Source organism: Hippopotamus amphibius, chromosome 6 (genome assembly GCF_030028045.1).
Source record: "Hippopotamus amphibius kiboko isolate mHipAmp2 chromosome 6, mHipAmp2.hap2, whole genome shotgun sequence".
NCBI lineage: Eukaryota > Metazoa > Chordata > Mammalia > Artiodactyla > Hippopotamidae > Hippopotamus > Hippopotamus amphibius.
Genome location: NC_080191.1, coordinates 71,879,433 through 71,906,733, shown reverse-complemented (window position 1 = coordinate 71,906,733; position 27,301 = coordinate 71,879,433). Strand labels below are relative to the sequence as shown.

The following is a 27,301-nucleotide window of genomic DNA, read 5'->3' as shown; positions in this document are numbered from 1 at the left end:
TAAGGTGTATTTCCCCTGGATAATTAATTTGACCCTGAACTAAATTCATAACCAGATTTTAAGAACCTGTATTACTTGCTAAGCATAGATCTGTTTCAGACTTCTAACCTGTTGGAAGCTCAGATTCCGATGAACTTGAATCTCCGTGTCAGCCCAGTCCTTGGCCAACCTGTCTTCTGTCTTTCTGCACATATCCAGATGGTGTTAAGAAGCTGACCCGTTGGGCCTTCCTGCAAATGAGTATTATCATTTATGATTGCTGTAGGCAAATGGCTGTCAGAAAACAGCTCTTATTAAAACTAGTTGATATTCTAAGAGGAAAGGGTCCTCTTTCCAAAATAACTCTTCAAATTAATCTTGTGATCACATCTGTTCATGCCTTGAAGAACTTCTGTACTCATCCCTTTCCTTCTCACAGCCTCCAAGTAGCATCTCCTGTCTCTTTCCCCTGAGCCTTCTTACATGCTCAGATTTTTTTCTCCCGACCAAACCAAGTTCTAGTCCTCTTTCTGCCTTTCAGTACAGTTTTCCGCAAGCAGCCTCTCATTTTATTTCACCCTGACTTCCTCTAAGCATGGCTCTCGTCCTCACACTATTTGGAACCCAGTCTCTTGAGAATAGTCTTTCTCAGTCAGTGGAGTTTTCTCCATCCTCATTTTCTGTGACATTGTTGACTATACCGCCTTTGCTGAAAGGGTTCCCTGCCTTAACCACCATGATTTGGCACTCTGACCAGAGCTCCTTTTCTGCTCCTTTTAACTGACTCCTGACTCCTTTTTATTCTCTCTCCTCAAGAATCTGACTTTCTACCGAAGTTCAGTTGTTGGCTTTCTGTCTATTCTCTGCTCTTTCTCCTTTGCTAAATTCATCCATTTGTATGGCTTCTATGAACCACAACTCTCAGATTTACTTTTCAAGGTTTGTTCTCTTCCCTCAGATGTTAAATCTAAAAATTTATTGGATTGTTCCTCTTGAAATCAGTAGTATATCAAATTCTCTCTTTTTTCCTTGTAAACTAGCTCCCCTCCCAACTTCCCCATCGCTGTCTATGACCGTAGTTTTTCAATTGCCAGGCCCAGCTTTGCCCACTTGGTTGACAGTCTGTGGGGTGCTTCCTTATAAGTATTTATTTTGCTTTCTTCTTCCTTGTAGTGTGGCCCGCTTGGTTTACTAGACAGTTTTCCCACCCTAGTCGCCCTGATTTTGGTTTCTGACTCCTCCAATCATCTTGCTTAAAAACTATTAATGTTCTTTAAGTACTTCTGTATCTGAGTCACTCTGTTCTCCAGTGACTCCCAAATTCCTAACGTATCGAGACTAAATTTCTCTACCTGGCACCTCAAGTCCCATCACCATTCTAGTCCTGCTCTATCAGAGCAGTGTTACTTGCCAGATTTCTTCCCTGCCTTTCGCTCATTCATGTTTCATTTTCTAGGAAAAATATTACCTACAGCTTCTTAGAAATTTCCCGCTCCCACTTCCAACTCCTGTATAACTTATGTACCAAGAAAGCACTAATCATACACCACTTTATAGCTCCTTGAGAACTGATGTAAGATTATAGTTCTTTTGCAACCTGTAGGCAATAATAGGTTTGATTATGAGGTTTAAAATAAGGTTTGGGGTGTGCAAAACTTGTAGTTTAATGTTTATGAAGCAACATATTAATTATGAAGTTATATATATTGAGAATATATAATGTCATGCCTTTCAGAGATTAGGATTTCAGTACATTTGACTGAGTTAAGGAACCCAGAGTTGGAAGCATCAGAATGAGTAGTGAGTGCCTGAATGGAGAAAGAGGTAGGACCTGGGTGGGGGGCAGGGCTTCTCCCAGAGGATGAGAGCATTGCTTGTTGATTGATGGGCAGCCACACCTAATTGAGTCATTGTGGCAATCATATCACTTCCAAAGTGAAATCTTGTTTCTTTGTCCTGAGTATGATAGTAGTAATGAAGCCATTTGGAAAGAATCATACTGTTCCCTATGAATAGTTTAAAATTCAGGTTTTCCTATACATAATTTATAATTTTGGTATCGATAATCTTTTTCTCAGACAGCTCTGGACCTGAGAAGTAAAATGTAATCTTTCCTAGGTCCAGTTTTCAGCTGCTTTTTACTGTAGTTCAGTTATATCACAGGTGCTTTAGATTTTTATGCTTTTCCTACGACCCTAATCACACTGTTTCCATGATGAAATATTCATATAGTCAAACAATCGATATATTTGTAGTTTGGGAATTGCCATATTAATAGTATCAACAGTGATTTACTAAATATCTGCTTTTGGTAAAATTGTCATCTTTTTAGTAATTTTTCCAATAAGAGAGGAAATGTTTGTCCGTATGACATGTATTAGCTTTTTAACCATAACTTTACCACTCCCTGAACTGCCGCTTAATGCATACATTTTGTCACAGAGGCAAATGAGTGGTCTCAGGTTCAGACTACCCTGTGTCCTGAGAATTACGGTACAGATCATTTTATTCTCACAGCCAGCGGCCAGCCCTGGTGGAGTCATATGCACAGACCCAAAACTGGTGAGTGTTGCCTAGAAACAAAGCATTGGAGAGTCTAAAGAATTGGGGCAAGAAATCTGGGTTTATCTTAAAAGATAAAATGACAGGCTCTTTGCTTTAAATCCAGACAGAACATTTAGAACCTTTGTTTCTCTTAGGAAGGGCCCTAGGCTAGGGGTTGGTGTCCAGTGCTGCTGGGGTCAAACCCCAGCTCTGCAAGTTACTGATCTGAGGCCCTAGATACATCACTCTTTCCTACACTGAAGTTTGCCTTTATAAGATTAAGTTAGAGTGAGCTCGTGGAATGGTTTTGAGAACTCACAGGCGGTAATGGATAAAGCACCAAGCACAGTGCCTTCTCTCCCTCTGCTTCTTTAATTTCCAGGCTTCTTATACTGGTTTTGTGCTAACTCTGAATTAGCAGTTGAAGAGCCGCTTTTATGTGTGGTTTTCTTTCCTTTGCTCTAAAGGTTCAAGGAAGAAACTGCAGCACACATCACATCCCTCAAAGTATCTCATCAAAGGGAAGTAGAGAAACTCCTTTGCCAAAATGCAGTCGAAAATTCTTCTTCCAAAGTAGCCGAACTAAATCGTAAAATAGCAACTCAAGAGGTAGGTGACTTTGCTAAACTTTGACTGTGATGTGATGTTTTATTTTCAAGATTGTTGACAAAGTATCTGGAAATATTTTAGCATCACTTCTTGAGGTTGGTGATAAAAATGAGAAATTATTGTTGCTTTTTTTTTTTAAATAGGAGACGACACCCTTACCATGTATGTGTTTATTCTATTCTACAGTTACATCTCTAAACAAGTGTTTTTGCAATTTTGTCCCTATATTTCCCAAACAGATCTTCCCCTAAGTAGGTTGTAATAGATGGTTGAGGGCTACATTGAATGTGATTGGGACCTTAGTACTTGAACCTGAATGTTGAATCATCTCCTTCCACCCCAAGTCCCAACTGACAAGTCATTCTTCTTTCCCTGTTACCTGTTATTCATTAAATAATGTTTCATGGTGAGTCAGGCACTGGGGATAAAATAATGAACAGAGACGTGTACACAGCTACAGCCATTACGAAGCATAGCCTTCTGAGAATGATGACAGGGTGCGGTGACAGCTCACCTGCATTTCCTCAAGTGTGTCTTCCTTCTTGGATAGTATGTATGTCAGCTGGGAATATTTATGAATATCTGCTGTGTGGCCCATCTTCTGTGGTTTTTGCAACTTGAAAAAACAGCATTAAAATAGAACTTGCCACTTGCTTTCCAATGGTGTATCCAAGAAAAAAGGAAAAGAAAGCAAATATGGCAAATTATTTAATAGCATTTTAATTAGAAACAAAACTGTTGGTTGGGGAAGTTTGAGTATGGACAAGATAAGAGATATTATGAAATTATTGTAAATTTTCTTACATGTAAAAATGTTATTGTGGTTTTCTGAGAAAATGCCCTTGTTATAAGGAAATGTGTGTTGAAATATTTGGTGTATCTAAGGGTGAAATGTAGTGAGGTCTGTAATTTAATTTCAGATAACTCAGAAACAAAGAACGTCGTTTTACTGCTTCACTGAAAAAATTTAAAGTGCTTTTCAGAAGTAACCATTATCCAGCCTTGCAGATCTCTTCTCTAGCTTTCTTCGCCTCAAAGGAGTGGGGTGTTGGTGGGCAGCAGACATCATGTCAAGTGATTATATGACAAGGAGAGTTCTGGGAGGGATGGGGGAAGTAGTATCATTGGGCCACAGTGCCATAAATTCCAATATGTTGTTTTCCCAGAGTTCTAAGTGTAATATTGTAAATTGGGAGTTAAGTGAAGTCAGCATAGTTTGATTGTAAAAATAGTATGGTAAACCATTAGAGAAAAGAGACGTGAATTTTTCCTGAGTTTTTGCAGCTTCTTGATGAAAGTATTTATGTACTTCAGTTTCTTCGACTAAAAATGAGACTTCTCACAGATATTAGGGTTTATTATCTTAGTTTAGTCAATAGCTTGTTAATAAAAACTATCTTAATTGTAAAGTAGAAAGATAATCTTGGCCACTTTCTCCAAAATGTTTAGACTTTATAGAGGTTTATTTTAAGTGGCATTTTTCAGATCTGCAGAAGAAAAGTTTTAAATTAATAACTATGTAACTACTTGGCTTATTTATGTGTGTGGTATTATATATTAAATTTTGAAAGAAACAAAATGATGCATTTATTGAATGAGTTTAATTCGTTCAATGAACTTAATTACTGTGGCAAATTTATTTCTATGTTAGATTTTGGCAATTATAAAATAATAGGATCCTTTTTATTTAATACAAACAAGTCATTTGTTTGCTTTCTTGTATTTTTCAAATAATATTCAAGGAAAAGCTTTATTAACTCAGTACTTCTAACATAATTTCCTAGGTACTTATAAAACATTTCCAAAATCAAGTTAATGAGCTGCAGGGTAAACAAGAGTCTCTCATAGTTTCTCAAGTTCGAGAAGAAATCCTACAGAAAGAGGTAAGAAATAACCAAAATATTGTGCTAACATAAGCTTTTCTTAGCCATTTCAATCATATTCATATTTCTGTATAATTTAAGTGTAGAAGTAGAGAAAACCCAAAAATATCTATCACATCAAGAGGATATTAATAAAAGCCAGCATTCCCTAGATGGAGCTCAAATGTCAGCTGATTTAGTAATATATATATTTGTATTTGTTGTTGAGATTTTCTGGGCAGTAGGGAAATGGGGTGAGTTTGGTTTGGCTGTTTTGTTTGAGTTTTTAGAAAGTAAAATTGGATAGTTAAGGCCATTTCTGCATTAAGTACTAAGACTATTTAATTTGGTTAAGAAATAGGTAAAGAAATTATGACAGTGTTGCTGGATCACCAGGAACAAAACCATTGCATGAAATAGATCTTTCTAGAAACCCACCATTTTTATTACTCTGAGATCCTTTTGACTCTAGGAAGTATGAAACACCAGATAAGCTGTGCATTCTATTTGTAGCACATACATCATGTTTTTTAGTAGTCAAGGACTTATTAAATCACATGGTAAAAGCAAAGCATACAACTAAATTGCATTATGGAAAGACTAATGTAAAAGTACTCCACAATTATGCAACTATCCATTTTAAAAGTCTTTTTTCTAGGAGTTGAAAGGCTATAGTTCAGCATTGTGCATTCTTTTCAGTTTTTAAGAGGTACATAAACTTTGTTGTGTAAGCAGTAAACTTACAGAACCTGACAGACCTCAAGTAAAATTTTTAGGAAAACAGCAAAAGGAAGTATGTGTTCATGTTTGCCAGATAAAGAGCAAGGTCAGTTTTGGTCAAGTTACTGTGCTCTTAGTTTGACAATAGCTAAATATTTTGAAAATAGAAAAGCTATAACACATGATTTTCAAGTCTATTTACTGGGAAACTAAGGAAAGCACTCCATCTCTTGAGTAAAGCTAATGTCAATCTGCCTTTTGATATGGACCATATTATAATAGCTGTTTTACCGGGGCTAATTTACTCCCTCTCTGGTGCCCTGTCTCAGGCCAGTGGGAATTTGAACCATTCCCAGCCTGTATGAGCTCCAGGAATAAGGCTACTGTTTCCACTGGCTTCGAAACTACCTCCGGGCAACAAACTAGGCAGTCATAGAGCTCATCTTGTTTGTCTCCCTTCTCTCATGAATTACAGCCTTGCAGTGCTATTAGCCAGTGTTTGAAAATAGTTGTTTCATATATTGTCTGGTTTTTCTGGTTGTTTAAGAAATCCCTGTCGCTTACCCTACCGTGGCCTTTAATGAAAGAAGCACACTATATAAACAGTGGTGAATTTTGATATGTTTTTTGATTGCTTGTTCTTAAAGTAATTTTATAGAGCTATAAGAAAACAGTCAATTATTGGAGCTTTTTAGGTTCCTTTGACGGTGTCATACTTAACCTGATTTTTTTTGATCCTTGATTCCTTGCCTCGGTTATCCGTGCATTTGAGTACATGGTATCCTCTTCCAGATTTTGCAGGTTTTCTTGGCAGAGACAGTTCTTCACCAGCTCAGTCTGAGTTTCTGGATGTGTCCGCTGGTCACATCCTTGGGCAAGGTGGGGCTTGCTTGAGGGTCTGTTTTTGGGCAAGGCCACTGCCTGAGCTCTGAAGCTGGGGGAAGAGGGATACTATTGGCTGAGTACAGTTGGACAGTTGGTTCCCTGCCTAAGTGAGGCTGTTTCCTAGCCTGTATCCAGAGTACCAAATGTGGCTTATGATCACTGTGTGATTCTAAATGTTTACTTGAACCTACATTTTATAATAGTAATAGTTACTGTTTATTAAGAGTTTACTGTATACTAGGCACTGTGTTAACTGTTCTGTGTTCTCACAATAAGCCCAAAGAGTAAGTTCTACTATTCTCATTTTATAGATGAAGAAACTGATGCTAAGAAAAATGAAATAACTTACCTGAGGTCACCAAGCCATACATAGAAGTGCCAGCATTAGGACTCAGGGCCTCTGGCTCCAGGTCCAAGATTCTCAGTTACTTTTTTACCCCCTATCATTGGACATTCAGGTTGTTACCAGTTTTTCTGTAGTATTCAAGTAGCAGAAAGCATTTTTGATCATGCATCTTTGCTTGTGTATCCAGTTGCCGCCAATGGATAAATTCACTAAAATGTAAGAATTGTTTTCAAAGTAAAGACTCAACCTTAATTTACTCTTTGTCTAGACCCAAACTTCTGAATTTATGTAGTTTATAAATGAATGCTTAAAGGTGTTCAAAGTCACCTTTGAAAGGTGACTCCATTGATTTATTCATGGATAATTGTTAAACACCTACTCCCTGCTGTGTAGCTTAGGAATACTGAGGAAAACAAAGTTAGACAAAATCCCTGCTCTCATGGAGCTTATATTTTATTTGGGGTATCAGACAGTAAAGAAATGTAAATTTTGATAAATCAGATCAACTGGGACAACATCTGTAAAGTACTTAGCCTAGCACCTGGCACATGATACTGCCATAACTCACTACTGTTTGTCCTTTAAGACTCAGTTCAGACACAGCTGCCTCAGGTTGAGAATCCTGTATCCCACCTCTCCTTCAGGTTAGGACTCCCTCACTTACCACCTCACTAGTTCTTCTCTCAACTGCTCCTTCCACTAGACCAGAACTCCCCAGTTGGTGGACCCGGAATGGGTTACCTGTGGTCACAAGATGGTGATGGCTGGAAAGGTTGTCTAATGACAAACTCAAAGTCATTTTTCAATTCTTAAAAAGTTTACAGAAGTTGAAGTGATATTTGACCATTCATTACATGTATGACAGTGCCTCTGACAACTTTCTTAGTTCAATAATCATTGTTTTCTCTTTTGGGGGGTGTTTGTTTGTTTGACAACTTTTAGCAGACATTGTTTTGACATACAAGATTTTTTTGCCCAGCACCCATCACCACAGCATGATATTCACAGCATCTCCCCAACCTTCTTGCAAATAATCCTAATTAAGGTCTGCTTATTTCTTTGGTCACTGATGATATCAAGGATATCCCACATTTAAAGTATTTAGATTTGCCTCTGATTTAATTTGCTTGTATTTTCTTGTTTTTTAAACTTAACTTCAGAAGAGCATTGGGTTTTTTGTTTGTTTGTGTTATTGTTATTAAGTACTTGGGTGTTTCTATGTAAAGCATGAAGTCCAACATAAAGATCCCTCATATCACCTCCATTTCACTCCCTAGTGCCATAAAAATTTCACCATTTTCTCTGGGCCATGATATGAGAAAGGAGGTACTGCACTAGACTGTCATCTCCATGAGGACAGGGACTATGTCTTTCATCTCTGCATCCTCAGGACCTAAGACACAGCCAGCACAGAAAGAGTTTCAGTACTTCCTTATCTCTGTTTTATATGCAAACATTCACATGTGGAATGAATTATTTTAAGTGATAAAGCAATAAGAACCAGAAGAGAATTACAAATAGAATTACAGGGAGTTGACAAAAAAGGATCCATATTTATTGAACTCTTTCTGTCTATTGGGTGCTTTAAATGTATCATTTAATCCAAAAAGTAATCATGCTATTAACAAATACTTTGTAGCAAGGCGGAATACATCAAAGAAAGCGCCCAACTTCATTTTGAGCACCACAGCCAGCCTGGCATACCTGGGAGGGAGAAAGGGGTCCAATCATCTAGAACTTTTTGGAATGTGAGGTCAGTTCAGAACAAGAATGAGCCTTTACTTCGTGGACCTAGGGAATGAAAGCTATTATTTAGCTCCAGGTACCTCTGATGTTAACAAGAAGCCTCTTATCTAGAGAAATTTTATACCAAGAATATGCAGTGAATGTTCTTACGACTGCCTGTTAAAAGTGAATTACTTCCTTATAATTTCCCATTTATTTCATATCTCAATTTTAGATTACAAAACTCTTGGAAGAATTGAAAGAAGCCAAAGAAAACCATACACCAGAGATGAAACATTTCATGGTCTTAGAAAAGAAAATTAAGCAGGTGGAAATGAGACATGAGCAAAGAGAGCAGGAGCTTCAACAGGTAGTTAATCACATTTACATATTTGTACAGTTCTTCACTTTTAAATACCTCCCGTTTGCTATGGTTTTGTCATCCCTAGCAAATTATTTTTTTTTTCATATCTTTCTCTTTTTAGCATCTTAAAAGAGTAAACAAAGGATCTTTTTTTTTTTAGCAAATTACTTCTTAAAGTGTTTCCATTGTATATTGATTTTATTAAAAATGTATAGCTTTTGAGAAAATAAGACTTTAATTCTCAGATACCTGAAGATTTGTTTGCCTTATATCTAGAGAAATAGAGAAACAACCTTCGTATTATGTTCTTAATTATTGATGGATGCCCAGAAGTGAGGCATTTTACCCTGGGAACAGGGCTCTTGGGAACCATGTTCCATATTTAAGTCATTTCAGTAAATGTTAGTAAGAAACAGGCTTATATTAAAATGTGATTATTTAAAATATTACTTGCCTAGCACTAGTTACATTAGGATTACTACATGTAACTACAAACAGATAAATTAGAAATTAAAAATGGCAGAAGGGCTTGATGTGTTTTTAGGCATTAGCCTTGGTTCTGATATTTAGCTTCGTTTGAACAGTGTATTAGTCTGCTTGGGCTGCCACAACGAAATATCATAAACTGAGTAGTTTTAAAAACATAAATTAATTTTCTCACAGATCTGGAGGCTAAAAGTTTATGATCAAGGTTCCAGGTGATTCAGTTTCTGGTGTGAGCTCTTTCTGGCTCACAGATGACCTTTTCTCAGTGTGTGCCCTTTGGGGTGGGGAAGGGGGAGTAGAGAGAGAAAGAACTCTCTGATGCCTCTTCTTATGAGGACAGTAATCCAGTCTGACTAGGGCTCTACCCTTATGACTTCACTTACCTTTAATTAGTTCCTTACTCCACATATAGCCAAACTGTGTGTTAGGGCTTTAACATATGAATGAGAGGGTGGGGGACACGCAAACAGTATAAATTTACATTCTCTTTGAAAACAACAAATACCGTATACATGCAAAGCTTTATGGTAAACCCGAGTTCCATAAAGAAACCATAGCTCTGTTTAATCATATCAAAATTCTAGCTCTTTATTATAGAAACTACAAAATGTTAAATGCAGCACAAAGATTAATGTAGTTGATTTCTCACTCTTACTCTTAGGCTTTTATTTGTAGACTTCTCTTAAAAACATGTTCTATACTGAGAAACTGTCAGCCATAGTAGAAGTAAGGTACCATTTCACCAGAGGCTACCCATATTATATAATGCCTGTTCTAGAAAATGGTTGGTAAGTTGTTGATAAATATGTTTAACATTAGCTTCCTTACTTGTTACAAGCACATACTATAGTATAGCCTTAAGACATATTTTATAGTCTTGTTATAAAGAAATATGATTATATATTATTTCAATATGGTTTATAAAATTTGTTAAATTTGCCTAGGAAAAACTGTAGTAGGGCTTTTAGGACATCCTTAATTTATAGAAAGGTGATAGATTTCAGTTTCATATACAGCATGGTAAAATGCTAAATTGGAATGTCATCAAATGGCAAAATAGGTCATTCCCAACCTCAGTACCCCTAAGAAGAAGACCAACTAGCAACGATCCATAAACAAGACACAACTGTGAAAATCCAAGAACACAGAGGTCAGGCTGAAGCACTCATTTGGGCCACAGAGATGCAGGACCACAGTAGAAGGGTAAGAGGAACAGCCAAACTCTGATAGCATTTCCCCTCCCTGAGACGGGCACAGCACTGCATGGGAGAGTGGCTCCCTGGAGTTTTCCGGGGAGGAAAAGAGAACCCAAGATGAATATCCATCTCTCCCACCATTGTGGGTTGCTTCCTAGGAGACCCACTCGAGTCTTGCCTCATGGGTATTTCAGGGGTAATCTGTAGGGCGTGACCACTGGAGATCAGATTGTGACAGAAAAGGGGGACAGGATTGACAGCAACCAGCACTTGACTCTTGGTAGACCAAGTTCCTCCTACAAGTGATGCCCAAGTAGAGATACCAACCAGTGGCTGTGCCCATCTGCAGACCAGTGCTGGCCCTGTATTGCCAGGGAACTCAGTGCACAGCTCTGCCTGATTCAGAACCCCAAACAACAAGCCTTGGCAGCCTTGCAGCCTGTTCCACCACTTGCCTGGGCAAGGAAGCTAATTTGCATCCCCACCTACTGCTGAATACATCTTCCAGCTCCCTCCAACCAGGAAACTTAACCAGCTGCCTAAATGCTGTGTAGCCCATCCTGCAGCCTCATTTACAAGGGCACTTGAGCTCACACAGCAGCACTGCCTATCTGCTGAGCTAAGCCACCAACGTAGTAGCCCTGTCTGACCTGGGAACTCAGTCACAATTCTGCCATTCCCACCTTGGACTTGTTCTACCACCCTGCTGATTCATGGCACCACCTATTGCTAAGTATAGTACCTAGTTGAACCTGACCATAAAGCTTGACCAGAAAATCTGTGCAACTGCAGAGCTCATCTTATAGCCACCCTTGGGTACCAGTCCTATCCATTTTTTCCAGCCAGCAGTAGCCCCTCGACCTCAGAGCTCAGGCAGTGTCCTTACCCAAAAAACAGACCATGGTAGCAAGCTCCATCTGCCTAAGGACACTACCAGCTGACCTGTCCAAAACCCTAAACTGAGCTAATGGGTAAACGGACTGCCTCTGCCAAGGCAAACATGTAAAGTCTAGAAAAGGAGTCCAGTTACAGAAATGTACAGATACCAACACAGAAATCAAAGACCACAAAAAAATCAGTTAAACATGATACCACCAAAGGAAACTAATCAACTCCAGTAATTGCTCATAACAAAATGGAGACCTATGAACTGTCCTAATAGAGAATTCATAATAATCATATTAAAGAACTTTAGTGAACTACAAGAACACAAAGAAAACTGAACAAAATTAGGAAAATAAATATGAGCAAAACAAGTAAACAAAGAAATATAAACCATCAAATAAAGGAGAATCCTAGAACTGAAGAATACAGTGATTGATTGAGGAATTCAGTAGATAGCTGCAACAGCATACTCGACCATACAGAAGAAAGAAACAATGAGCTAGAATATAGGTCATTTGAAATTATCCAGTAGAGGAGCAAAAAGAAAAATGAAAAAGTGAAGAAATCCTATGGAACTTATGGGACACCATCAGAAGAAACAATATCCCCATTAAGGAAATCCCAGAAGGAGAAGTCAAGGAAAAAGGGACAGAAAATATATTTAAAGCAATAACGGCTGAAACTCCTGGGGAGCAATGTGGACATCCAGATTCATGAAGTCCAAGGGACCCTAATAGGTTGAACCTAAAAAGGGCTACACTGAAACACATTATCATTAAATTGTCAAAAGTCAAAGACGGGCTTCAGTTCAACATGGCAATGTAGGAAGACCCTGAACTCACTTCCTCCCATGGATACACTGAGTCTACAGCATATGGAACAGTTTTCTCAGAACAGAACCCAAAACAATAGCTGAGCAACTCCTACATGTTGGATAAATGATGAAAAAACAACAAAAAAATCAAATTAGGTAGGAAAGGATGAAACACAAGCTCACTGTAAACCTCATCCCTAGCACAGTGACCCAGTCAGTAGGGGAGTGAAAACCCCAAGCTTCTCCCTGAAGGAAAAAGGGCTTGAACCCTACATTGGGCCCTACAACTTTTAATACCTGCACCTGAAATGAGCCACACAAAAATCCAGCTTTGAAAGCTAACAGGACTTCTGTCCATGAGACCCACAAAGCTATAGCAAACTGAGAAATCATTTTTAAAGGGCTTGCAAGCACAGACTCACCCACCCCAGGGCCCAATGCCGGGGTTCAAAAAGCATCCCTGCTTCTGAAAAGCACACAGACTTTCTGTGAAAGAGACTTATTTGCTTATAAAGCATGCAGAGGTCTACTGAAATTCTCTCTGGGGATGGAAGCCAGCAGGAGCCATGGTTGCACTCTCCTTTCTTGTCTCACAGCAGCTTGCCAGTATCTCCTGGAAAGGAACTTGTACCATGTTCTGGCACCCTGATTTTTATGGCTGCCCTCAGGGGGCACCTCTAGGTTGTCTGGCTCCCATGGCCAGCAGGGCTTACACTTGTGGTCTCAAAGGACTGTATATGTATACAGTACTTTTAAAAACTGCTGCCCGAGGGTCTGGCTTCCAGTCAACCTGAATCTAGATGCTGACCGAGATCTTCCCCTTTGGTACATTGAGAAGTCATGGCACACCAACAACTACTGGAGCTGCTAAAAATAAAAATAGGCTGTGTGGACAATCACAAAAGTTTCAGAAAGAACCAAGATATAGGGCAGGGAAGAACACTAGGTTCATCTCTTACACAAGACCCTCCTTCAAGACTGGGAGAGGTGGCTGTCTTATCTAATGCATAGAAACCAACTGGGAGAGTCAAGCAAAATGAGGAAACAGAGAAATACATTCCAAAAGAAAGAACAAGACAAAACATCAGAAGAAGACCTTAATGAGGTGGATTGGTGATTTTACCTGATAAAGTTGTTTAAAATAAGTCATAAGTCATAAAGATGTTCACTGAGCCCTGGAGAAGAATGAATGAACAAAGTGGGAACTCAAAAATCGAAATTATAAAAAAATACCAAACAGAAGTCACAGAGCTGAGGAATACAATTAGTGAACTGAAAAATACAATAGAGGTATTCAACAGCAGACTGGGTGAAGCAGAAGAAAAGATCAGTGAATTCAAAACAAAGGGCAGTGAAAATCACCCAATTAGAGAAACAGAAAGAAAAAAATGAATGAAAAAAAAGTGAATATAGGTTAAGGAACTTACAGAACACCACCAAACAGAAGAGCATTCACATTATAGGGTTCTCATAAAGAGAAGAAATAATGGCTAAAAATTTCCATAACCTGGGGAAGGAAATAAAATGCAGATCCCGGATGCCCAGAAAGTTGCAAATAAGATGAACCCAAAGAGACCTATATCAAGACACATAATTAAATTATCAAAATCTTAAGAAAAAAATCATAAAAGCAGCATGTGAAAAGCAACTTGTTACATACAAGGAGTCCCCATAAGACTATCACCAGATTTTTCAACAGAAACTTTGCAGGCCAGAAAAGAATGTCATGATACAGTCAAAGTGTGTGTGTGTGTGTGTGGGGGGGGGGGGGGTGGTTCCAACCAAGTATACTGTATCCAACAAAGTTGTCATACACACCTGAAGGGGAGATAGAGTTTTCCAGACAAGAAAAAGCTAAAGTAAAGCTAATTAGTAATAGGACAACATATGAAAGTATGTCTCACTGGTAAATGTAAAAACATAGTAATATTCAGAATAACCTAATGTTGTACAAGGTGGGTTAATCTCTTATATAGCTAGTATGGTTAGAATGCAGACATAGTCAAAATATAACTACGATAATTTCTTAAGGGATACACAAGATAAAGATATAAATTGTGACATCAAAAACAAAACACGGTGGAGATGGGGGAGTAAAAATGTACAAAACACCCAGAAAATAATTAACAAAATGACAATAAGTACATACCTATCAAGAATTACTTTAAATGTTAATGGGCTGAATTTTCCCATCAAAAGACATGGAGTAGCTGAATGGATAAAAAAAGAACAAGACTCATCTATATGCTGCCTACTGGAGATTCACTTCAGATGTAGGGACACAAACAGGCTGAAAGTGAAGGGATGGAAAAAGATATTTCATGTCAGTGAAAATCAAAAGAGAGCTTGAGTAGCTACACTTTTATCAGATAAAATTGACTTTAATAAGACAAAGATGATCACTACATAAGGATAAAGGAGTCAGTCTACAAGAAGATACAGCATCAGCAAATATATATGCACCCAACATAGGAGCACCTAATATATAAAGAAAACAACAAATGTAAGAGAAGGAAGATAGCAGTACAATAACGCTAGGGGACTTTAAGAACCTACTTTCATCAATGGATAGATCATGCAGATAGAAAATCAGTATGGAAACATTGGCCTTAAACAATATAGACCAGATGTACTTAACATATATAGGATATTCTATCCAAAAGCAACAGAATACATTCTTCTTGAGCACACATTCTTCTCAAGCATGTGTAAAATTCTCCAGGATAGAGCATGTATTAGGCCACAAAAGTCTTAATAAATTTAAGATTCAATCATATCAAGCATTTTTCGTGACCACAGTGAAATGAAACTGAGAATCAATTACAAGAAGAAAACCAGAGGGCTTCCCAGGTGGCACAGTGGTTAAGAATCCACCTGCCAATACAGGGGACACAGGTTTGATCCCTGGGCCCGGAAGATCCCACATGCTGCAGAGCAAACTAAGCCCGTGTGCCACAACTACTGAAGCCTGCATGCCTAGAGCCTGTGCTCTGCAACAAGAGAAGCACCACAATGAGAAGCCCATGCACTACAATGAAGCATAGCCCCCACTTGCCACAATTAAAGAAAGCCTGCACAGCAACAAAGACCCAGTGCAGCAAATAAGTTAATTAATTGATTTAAAAAAAAAAAAAAACAGAAAATTCACAGGTACATGGAGTTACGCCACATACAGCTAAACAACCAATGGATTAAAGAACAAATCAAAAGATAACTTTAAAAATATCTTGAGACAATTGAAACTGGAAACACAACACACCAAAACTTATGGGATGCAGCAGATCATTTCTGAGAGGGAAGTTTATTGTAATAAATGCCTGTATCAAGAAACAAGTCAAAGACAGAGAATTTTTAAAACAGCAACAGAAAAGCAATGTGTCACATATGATGGAACCCCCATAAGACTATATGCAGATTTCTCAACAGAGACTTTGCAGGCCAGGAGACAATGGATTGATATAGTCAAAATACTGAAAGAGAAGACTGTCAACCAAGAGTACTATAGCTGGCAAAGCTGTCCTTCAGAAACTAATTAAAAAGGGTCAAAAAGCTTGGGGTGGGGGGATAAAGCTAAGGGAGTTCATCACCACTAGACCTACCTTACAAGAAATCCTAAAGGGAATTTATCAAGTGGAATTAAAGGATGCTAATTAACATCATAAAAACATGAATGTAGTTGAAAAACTCGTTGGTAAATATATAGTCAAAGTCAGATTCTGTAATATTGTAATGGTGGTAAATAATTCTCTTACAACTCTAGTTTAAAAGTCTTAAAAAGCATTAGAAATAACCATAACTACATAAGGTATTACATATGCACTATTAAAAATATGTAAATTGTAACATCAATAACCTAAAATTGAGATGGGAAGAAGTAAAAGTGCCAAGTTTACATATACTACTGAAGTTAAGTTTTTATCTACTTAAAATAGGATGTTATAAATATCACATTTTATGTAAGCCTCATGGTAACCACAAAGGAAAATCCTGTAATAGTTATACAAAAGATTATGCTAAAGGAATCAAAGCATACCACAAGAAATCAATTCACAAAAGGAGACTGGAAATGTAAGAAGCAAGAATCTACAAAACAGTCAGAAAACAGCAAAATAGCAGTAAGTAAATCCTTATCAATAATTCCCTTAAATTTATTAAATTCTCCATTCAAAGTGGTAGAATTACTGGATGGATGAAAAATAGGATCCAAACAATATGCTACCTATAAGAGACTAACTTTAGTTTTAAAAACACATATAGACTGAGAGTGAAGGGATGGAAAAAGATATTTCAAGCAAATGGTAACCAAAAGAAAGCAGGAGTAGCTGTAGTTACATCAGACAAAATAGATTTTAAGCTAAAAAAAATTGCCAAAAGAGACAAAGAAGATAGTTATATAATGACAAAAGGCTCAATCCATCAATAGGCTATAACATGTAAATATTTATGTATCCATCAGAGCACCTAAATATGTAAAACAAACACTAACAGAACTAAGAGGAGCAATAAATAGCAGTACAATCAGAGTTGGGGACTTTAATACCCCACTCTCAACAATGAATATTTCATCCAGAAAATCAAAAAGGAAACAGCAGGATTTGAGTGATACTACAGGAAAAAAATGTATCTAACGATATATACAGCCCCCCACCCCCCCAAAAAAAAGAATATACATTCTTATCAAGCACACAAGGAACATTTTCTAGAATAGATCATATGTTGGGCTGCAGAACAAGCTTTAGTAAACTTAAGAGGACTGAAATCACAGAAAGTATCCTTTCTGACCACATGATACGAAACTAAAAATCAACAGGTGGAAGACTGGAAATGTGACATAGAAACTAAATAACATGTTCATAAATAATCAATGGATCAAAGAAGAAATTGAAAGGAAAACAAAGTATCTTGAGATAAATGAAACTTGAAACACAGTGTACCAAAACTAATGGAAAGCAGCAAAAGCATTTCTAAGAGAGAAGGTTACAGTGATAAATGCATATATAAAGAAAAAAAGATACCAAATTTTAAAACCTAACTTTGTAATTCAAGGAACTAGAAAAGAACAAACTAAGCCCAAAGTTACTAAAAGGAATGAGGTAAAGATGAGAGCAAAAATAAATGAAATGTAGAACAGAAAAATAGAAAAGATTAACAGAGTTGATTCTTTGATAAGATAAATAAAATTGGCAAACCTTTAGCTAGACTAACCAAGAAAAAAAGGGAGAGAACTCAAAATTATAAATGAAAAAGGGGACATTACAAGTGATACCACAGTACAACAGATCATAGGAGACTACTATAAAAACTAAATGCCAAACTGAACAACTTAGAGGAAATCGATAAGTTGCTAGAAACATACAATCAAGACTGGATCACCTTTAAAAATTTAAAGACAAAGTTTTATGATAAAAACTCTCCAGAGAGTGGGCATAGAGGGAACTTACTGAACATAATGAAGGCCAAATAAGAGAAACCCACAGCTAACATCATTCTCAGTGGTGAAAATCTGAAAGCATTCCCTCTAAGATCAGGAACAAGACAAGGATGTTCACTCTCGCCACTTTTATTCAACATAGTTTTGGAAGCCATAGCCATGGCAATCAGAGAAGAAAACGAAAGAAAAGGAATCCAAATTGTAAACAAAGTAAAACTGTCACTGTTTGCAGATGACTTGATATGCTACATACAAAATCCTAAAATGCTACTAGAAAACTACTAGAGCTCATCAGTGAATTCAGTAAAGTTGTAGGATACAAAATCAATATAAAGAAATCTCTTGCATTCCTATATACTAACAGCAAAAGGTCAGAAAGAGAAATTAAGGATACAATCCCATTTACCATTGCATCAAAAAGAATGAAGTACCTAGGAATAAACCTACCTAAGGAGGCAAAGACCTGTACTCTGAAAACTATGAGACTCTGATGAAAGAAATTGAATATGACACAAACAGATGGAGAGATATACCATGTTCTTGTATTGAAAGAATCAATTCTGTCAAAATGACTGTACTATCCAAAGCAACCTACAAGTTTAATGCAATCTCAATCGAATTACCAATGGCATTTTTCACAGAACTAGAACAAAAAAAATTTTTAATTGGTGTGAAAACACAAAAGACCCCAAATAGCCAAAGCAATCCTGAGAAAGGAAAACAGAGCTGGAGGAACCAGGTTCCCTGACTTCAGACTATACTATAAACCTACAGTAATCAAAACCGTATGGTGCTGGAGCAAAAACAGAAATATAGGTCAGTGGAACAGGATAGAAAGCCCAGAAATAAACCCATGCATGTATAATCAATTAATCTGTGACAAAGGAGGCAAGAATATACAATGAAGAAAAGACAGTCTCTTCAATAAGTTGTGCTAGCAAAACTGGCTACATGTAAAAGGATGAAGTTAGAACATCCTCCAATACCATATACAAAGATAAGCTCAAAATGGATTAAAGACCTATATGTCAGACAGATAGTAAATCTTTCAGAGGAAAACTTAGAGCACTCTTTGACATAAATTGCAGCAATATATTTTTGAATCCATCTCCTAGAATAATGGAAATAAAAACAAAAATAAGCAAATGGGATCTAATTAAACTTAAGCTTTTGCACACCAAAGGAAACCATAAACAAAATGAAAAGACCACCCACAGAATGCGAGAAAATATTTGCAAATAAAGCGACTAACAAGGGATTAATCTCCAAAATATACAAACAACTCATGTAGCTCTATATCAAAACAAACAACCCAATCAAAAAATGAGATCTAAATAGACATTTCTCCAAAGATGACACAGATGGCCAAAAAGCACACGTAAAGATGCCTAACATCACTAATTATCAGAGAAATGCAAATCAAAACTGCAATGAGGTATCACCTCACACCAGTCAGAATGGCCATCATCAAAAAGTCTACAGACAATAAATGCTGGAGAGGGTGAGGAGAAAGGGGACCTTCCTACATGGTTGCTGGGAATGTAAATTGGTACAACCACTCTGGAGAACAGTATGGAGATTTCTTAAAAAACTAAAAACAGAACTACTATATGATCCAACAATTCCACTCTTGGACATATATCTGGAGAAAACCATAATTCAAAAAGATACATCACCCTAATGTCCATTATTGCAGCACTATTTACAATAGCTGAGACATGGAAGCAACCTAAATGTCCATTGACAGAGGAATGGATAAAGAAGTTGTGGTACATATATAGAATGGAATATTAGCCATAAAAAAAGAATAAAGTAATACCATTTGCAGCAACATGGATAGACATAGAGATTATCATACTAAATGAAGCATAGCAGACAGAGAAAGATAAATATCACATGATATTGCTTATATCCAGAATCTTAAAAAAAAAAATTACACAAATGAACTTATTTAGAAAACAGAAACAGACTCAGACTTCAAAAACAAACTTATGATTACCAAAGGGGAAATGGGGAGGGGAAAGTAAATTAGGAGTTTGGGATTAACATATACACACTATTACATATAAAATAGATAATCAACAAGGACCTACTATATAGCACAGGGAGCTCTACTCAATATTCAATATTCTGTAATAACCTATATGGGAAAAGAATCTGAAAAAGAAAGAATATATATATATATATTTATAAATGAATCACTTTGCTGTACACCTGAAACTAACACATTGTAATCAACTATACTCCAATAAAATTAAAAAAAAAATAGAATGATGACGTCAAAAGATTGTTCTAGCAGCACATATAATGTGAAACCTTTGCATCTTCTAGTGGAGACTTGTTTCCTAAATTAACAGTACAGATGTTTGTAAGAAGCTACAGGGTAGTGTTTTTTTTTTTGGTCTTGTGGGTTTTGTTGTTTTGTTTTTTTTTTTCCAGAATTGAAATTATGGAACAGATTGAATATTTGTAGTCAGTTGTGAAAGGGACCTTGTAAACCTGTGGTTTTCCTTGCTATTTGGAAGCTGCTCTAAGCTATGAGTTCTGTTATAGTGAATACGAGGGAAAGCCTTCATGACCCACCTACACTGAAGCACAGTCATACTACCAATGTCAGTGAGTAAAAGAGGACCATATCAGGACATAAGTCTTTCCATAAAGGCATATATTCCTCATTTTAAAAAATTAGCAAACCAAATTCAACAGCACATTGAAAGCATCATACATAAAGTGGGATTCATCCCTGGGTTATAAGGGTGGTTCAGGGTATGCAAATAAATAAATGATATACCACATTAACTGAAAGATAAAAATCGTATGATTATCTCAATCAATGTAGAAAGAACATTTGACAAAATTAAACACCCATTCTAGATAAAAACTCTCAACAAATTAGGCATAAAAGGAATGTACCTCAACATAATAAAGGCCATGTATGACAAGACCACAGCTTACATACTTAATGGTGAGAGGTTGGAAGCTTTTCTACTAAGATCAGGAACAAGAAAAGAGTGCTCACTCTCAACACTCTTATTCAACATAGTATAGAAGCCTTAGCCAGAGCAATCAGGCAAGAGGAAGAAATAGAGGAATCAGAACTGGAAAGGAGGAAATTAAATTGTCTCTATTTGTTAATGACATTATTTTATATATAGAAAATCCTAAAGACTCCACCTAAAAATTGCTGGTTTCAGTGTAGTTGCAGGATACCAAAATCAGTATACAAAAATCAGTAATGTTTCTGTATACTAACAACAAATTTTCTGAAAAATATAATAATTCCATTTACAATAATATCAAAAACAGTAAAATACTTGGAAATAAATTTATCCGAGGAGGTAGAAGATCTGTACACTGATAACTATAAGGGATTGATGAAAGAAATTAAAGAAGACACAAATAGGTATTCAGTGTTCATTGATTAGAAGATTGATATTGTTAAAATGTCCAAAGCCATCTATAGATTCACTGCAATCCCTGTCAAGTTTCCAATGGCTTTTTATTTTTTTACAGTAATAGAAAAAACAATCTGAAATATGTATCGAACCACAAAAGACCATGAAAAGCCAAAGCAATCCTAAGAAAGAACAAAGCTGGAGGCATCTCATTTCCTAATTTCAAACTACATCACAAACTGTAGTAATCAAAACAGTATGGCATTAAAAACAGATACATAGACCAATGGAATAGAATCTAGAGCCCAGAAATAAATCCATGCATACATATTTGATAAGGGAGCCAAGAATAGTCAGTGGAGAAAAGACAATTTCTCCTATAAATGGTTCTTGGAAATTTTGATATTCACCTGCAAAAGACTGAAACTATGCCCCTATCCTACACCAGTCACAAAAACTAATTTTAAATGGATTAAAGACTTACATGTAACACCAGAAATCATAAAATTCCTAGTGAAACCATTGCATCTTCTAGTGGAGACTTGTTTCCTAAATTAACAGTACAAATGTTTGTAAGAAGCTACAGGGTAATATTTTTTTGGTCATGGGGGAAACATAGGGGAAAAGTTCCTTGACTGTGTCTTGGCATAGATCCTTTTTGGATATGACACCTAAAACATAAGCAACAATTATAAAAAATAAATAGCGCTACATCAAACTAAAAAGCATCTGCACAACCAAAGAAATAATCAACATGATGAAAAGGCAACCTATGAAGTGGGATAAAATATTTGGAAACTACACATCTGATGAGTTAATATCCAAAATATACAAGGGACTCATACAACTCAATAGCAAAAGAAAAAAAGAAAAAAAAAAAACTAATTAAAAAATGGGCGAAAGACCTAAATACACATTATTACAAAGAAGATATTTAAGTGGCTAACAACTACATGAAAAGGTGCTCAACATCACTAATCATTAGGGAAATGCAAGTCAACCCACAGTGAGCTATAGCAAAAAGACAGAAATAAGAAATATTGACAAAGACGTGGGGAAAAAGGAACCCTTGTGCACTGTTGGTGGGACTGTAAATTGGTGCAGCAGTGTTCTTTGCCACATTATTTACATTAGCCAAGACATATGTTAAGTCCATCAGTGGGTGAATGGGTAAAGAAAATGTGATATATATATATATATGTATATATATACACACCGTGGAATGGTATTCAGCCATAAAAAGGAAGGAAATCCTGTCACTTTCAACAATATGAGTGGACCTTGAGGGCTTTATGCTAATGCGGACAGAGAAATACAGATACTATATGATCTTATTTGTGTACTTAAAAAACAAAACCAAACACATTAAAACAAAGATTAGATTGGCAGTTGCCAGAGGCAGTATGGGTGTGGGGCAGTCAAAAGGTTAAAACTTCCAGTACAAGGTAAGTAAGTGCTGGGGATATAATGTACGGCATGGTGACTGTCGTTAATGCTATATATTGTATATTTGAAAGTTGGCTAAGTAAATCTTAAGTTTTCATCACAAGGGAAAAACTTTGAAACATATGGTGACAGATGTTAACTTACTGTGTAAACATTTCACAGTATTTACAGATATCATGTCATTACATTGTATACCTTAAACTTATACAATGTTATGTCCATTATGTCTGAATATGATAGTGTTAAATGCCAAATTTCAATGTATAATAGACATGAAAAATTTTGAAAGTATAATTGTCATATAACATTTTGTATTCCTCTTAACTCAAGCACCTGTTTATATAATATTTCTGAAACTCTTTTGTTAGAATTATGAAGTTATTCTGTAGCCAGGCAGAGTTATAAATAAAAATTTTGTTGCAGAGATTCAGCATGTATAATGTTTGGAAACATTACTGGTCTTGTTGCACTAACTAGTTATTTTTGTATGTCTAGCTTTCTGGGGTTTGAAATGCCTGTGACTAAATTCCCTTATAGTGAGGTATTTTGAAATTATAAGAACAGTATTATAAATTACTGGATAGGGTACACTCATTTCACAATTGAAAAAAATTGGTCCACATGAGCAAGGCAGTCTCATATGGTAGTGAAGAGCAGGAGCTCCGGGGCCAGCCTGCCTGGGTGTGAATCCTGACTCTGCCTCCAGTGGGTTCTGTGTGAATCCAGGGCAAATTAATTTTTTACTTATTTGTGCCTCTCTTTCCCTACCTGTTAAATGGGGATGGATATGTAGAATATCTCCTGGTGTGTTGCAGGATTAAATGTTAACAGATGTAAAATGCTTAAAGCCAAGTCTGGCACGTGATAGATGTGTGTGCTTTTATCTTAATTTCTACTGCTGCAGTGTGGGCTCATTAATCACGTGTTGCATTAAAGCTGTCTTGATTGTGTCTCAAGTGTTGTTTCTTAAGAACAGCATTTTGGGGATGTTTGGATTGATTCCAGGGTATTAGATGCTTACACGGTACCCTCAATGACCTATATGGGAGTAGAATCTAAAGAGTGGATGTAGGTATATGTATAACTGATTCATTTTGCTGTACAGCAGAAACTAACACAGCATTGTAAATCAAATATACTCCAATAAAAAAATTAATTAAAAAAATAAAATAAATGGTACTCTCCCCCCATGGCTAAAAATAAACAAGACTTTAAACTCCTTAACTCCCTATCAGAATCAGATACTAAAATTCCCACTTACTCTTCACTTACAAGCCTGTTTATTGACCCAGTGGGGCCCATTAGGTAAGGCTCCCCTCCCTCCGATATGCAGGTCACCAGTTTACCATTGTCAGCATTGTGCCACTTGAGCTCTTTGAGGCTGTTAGAGGTTCTTCACCTCCACTCTGAACTCTGAGAGTGATGTGGCATTTTTAAATTTGCAGATAATACAGCAGACACACCAAGTAGTAGAAACAGAGCAAAACAAAGAAATTGAGAAATGGAAAAGACTTGCACAGCTGAAGAATCGTGAGCTGGACAAGTTCCGCATGGAGTTAGACTCGATTTTGGATGTTCTCCGAGAGCTGCACCGGCAGGGGGTGGTCGTGCCAGTTGCTTTGGCAGAAGAAGTGAACACACCAGCGTATTACTAGAAACTCGCGTGTCACGTGACCTCAAGAGAGGTCTGATGATGGGTGAGGTCCCTGTTAGAAGGAGGCTTTTGAAAAACGTGGTCCAGTATGTTGCTGGAACACAAAAGCAACATTTCAAAATAAATTACCCTTTACCAATTAGGAAAAAAAAAAAGGCAGCATTAATGGTGTATTTTACTGAAAATCATTAACCAGTCACATTTTAAATAATTTACGGACAAGTCCCTTTATGTCAGATGATTAGAACTAGTGAGATTTATTGAGAAAGGTCTCACCTACATGCTAGATATGCAAAGAAACCAAAATTGCAAATAATTTGCTAGTATTGACTAAGTGTATACTCTTCATTCTCGGCCAGAAGAACAACTCCTCTTTCTCACAGAAACACAGGGAAGAATGTGAGCACAGTAGCTCGGACAGTCACCAGAGTAGTGGTGCTTCTGTGATCATTTTGATGAGAGTTGCAACTTCTGTGCAAGTAGTGAACTCTCATGTTCTCCCAGATTTCCACTCCTACTTCTAGATACCTCATTTTGCACCTTGTACATATTTCACAGGTAATAGGGGAATTTGATTTATTCACTGTTTTAATCTTTTATGCTATGTGTCTTAAATGCCAGTCCCTTTTTTATAACTGTTATAAACCAAATATAACATTTTTACTTCATTTAAAAAGTAAATATGTGTTCACTAGAAAAAATTAAAAGCATGTATGAAAACAGCCAGATTATTCTTTTATTTTACAATTCCATTTCCAAAAGCAGATATTGGGCATAAAAGATACTGGTAAATTAAAGCTGTAGCTACTTTGTTTACAAATGTTTTGACCCAGTGCTGCTCAATAGAAGGATCATGTGAGCCACATGTAATTTTAAATTTTCTTGTAGCTACATTTAAAAAGATAAAAAGAAACAAATGAAGTTAATTTTGGTAATTTATGTAATATGTCTAAAATAACAATATAAAATTGGGTTTTTACATTCTTTTTTTCATACCAAATCTCCAAAATCTGTCAAGTTTTCCACTTACAGCACATCTCAGTTTAAATTCCAAGCGCTCAATACCTACATGCCAGCAAGTGCAATTCTAGAATAATCATTACAAAGTGAAATACTTCATAAAGGACAGGTGAGATAGATCTTAGTGAAACTATAGGTAGCAAATGTGAAATGTGGAAATTAAATATAAGGAATGCAATTAATGTCTTAATGTCCAGAATTTTTAATGTCCTTTTCCTAAGAGAGTAGAAAGCATTAATTGTCACTTGTTATTTTTTTATGTGAAAGAATTTTAAGTTATAATATAAACTATTTTGGTTATTATTTGAGTGCTTTTGTCTATTTTTTATCTACAAACATTAATTTATAACTCTGCCCCCTCCCCCACTTTGTCCTGTTGACTCTCCATGGGCCGTTCATTCTAAGCACAGACATGGCCAATTCTGGAACACAAGAAGTACAGACGTCAGATTGTCACTTTCAGAGAAAGCGCATCCTATTTTGATGAGGACTCCTTATTCTACTTTAGAACAAGCCCTGCACATGACACAGCTTCAGTTTTACTTACAGTGTAAGGTCCATACATACTATCAGAACTATTGGTTACATCTAGAAATCTCGGGGACCATACCCCATCCCTTGGTTATTGCACTGAGGGTCTAGGAGGAGAAGCATGGAAGGCTTTTATGAAAACTCAAACTCCAGAAATTATCAATCCTCTTCTACCAGTTCCATCCCCCTCACAATGTCATAAGACACCTGCATCCACAGGCCTTCCCTTCAGGAACCTGGTCAAGGTACATGGTTGCTGCTCACACTGCTGCTTTTGCGCAGAGAGATTTCTGATCGGATCTGTTGTGAGCCCACAGCCTTCTCTAACTAGGATCTACCCATCAACCCTCAGAAGTCCAGGGCTTTAGTATTAGGGTCCCGTTCCACATTGCAAAAATCCTAAATTGTGACTAAATGTCAAGAAGATGGAAACATATTCCTCTTTCCCACTCATACCTTCTAAGGGCTCTAACTGGGTAGATCTGAAATCTGCAGGCACCTTATATAACAAGTCATCTTACTCAGAATTAGACACTTCGTAGTTACATAACTATTCAATGGGAATCCTTTGAAGAGCCCCTTAACAATGAACGGTTGGAAGAGTGAATTTAGAAGTTTTCTAATCCAAATTACTGATTATTCGACTTTAATATTTGAACACATTAATTACAGCCTTTTTCAGTTTTTATTGAATAGTCTTTAATGAAAAGCACATGTATGCCTTCTCAGCACCTGTCTAGCTTGGTAGGGGATTTTTTCCTAGCCCCAATTAACCTATTTCCTCCACTCTAAAGCAAAGTCCAGTTTTCTCTCCAGGTTTGCTGAAAGCTTCAATCACAACCACCTAAATAGTGCAAACAGGAGGAAACATTCTTTCCTACCAATGCCTACTCTCTAGGATTGTTGTAAGAAGTCAGTTTGAAGGACAGTATTAATCAGAGTGGAAAGGGGGAGAGACACCAAGTTCCATTGGTAGAATGAAATGGGTTGTTAGTAAATTCAGTAGCAAGAGACCAGACTTAGTGGAAAAGCAGACCAAAGCAGACCAAAGCAGACCAAAAGGCAGGGTGCGGGGGGAGGGGGAGGCGGGAAGGATAGTAATTGTACAAGGTATACATCCTCAGAGCACAAAAGTGACAAGGCAAGAACACGGCAGGAGTCTGACCCAGTGGAGCTGGTCTCAGGACCCTTCCTGGTCACCTGTATTGATATTACAGTGAGAAAGTCCTGATGCAGAGGACAGATCACAGAATTGTACATGGCCTGTGTCACTCCTTGGAGAAAGGTCTGGAAGGGACTTGGGGGAAGGATTTGTGAGGCAGGCAAAAATGGAGTCATTAGAGAAGGACTATTTACAGAAGGGGTAGATTGAGCCTGTTCATTGGGGAAGTCTGGATGGAATGAAGCAT

General features: G+C 36.9%; 1 protein-coding gene across 7 annotated transcripts in view; it reads left to right on the top strand.

Annotated features, from left to right (window-relative positions):
* The window catches only part of CEP162 (centrosomal protein 162), a 94,745-nt gene extending 69,087 nt beyond the window's left edge, over positions 1 to 25,658 (top strand). For 6 of the 7 annotated variants that reach the window (XM_057739189.1, XM_057739190.1, XM_057739187.1 and 3 more), the window contains 4 exons: positions 2,991 to 3,132; positions 4,917 to 5,015; positions 8,906 to 9,040; positions 24,133 to 25,658. In XM_057739189.1, the coding sequence (XP_057595172.1) occupies positions 2,991 to 3,132; positions 4,917 to 5,015; positions 8,906 to 9,040; positions 24,133 to 24,342 (586 nt within the window). In that variant the 3' untranslated portion in view covers positions 24,343 to 25,658. Of the gene's footprint in view, positions 1 to 2,990; positions 3,133 to 4,916; positions 5,016 to 6,910; positions 7,162 to 8,905; positions 9,044 to 24,132 lie in introns of those variants that run through there. The other variant, XR_009054321.1, reaches the window with a different exon arrangement.
* The last annotated feature ends 1,643 nt before the right edge of the window (positions 25,659 to 27,301 follow it).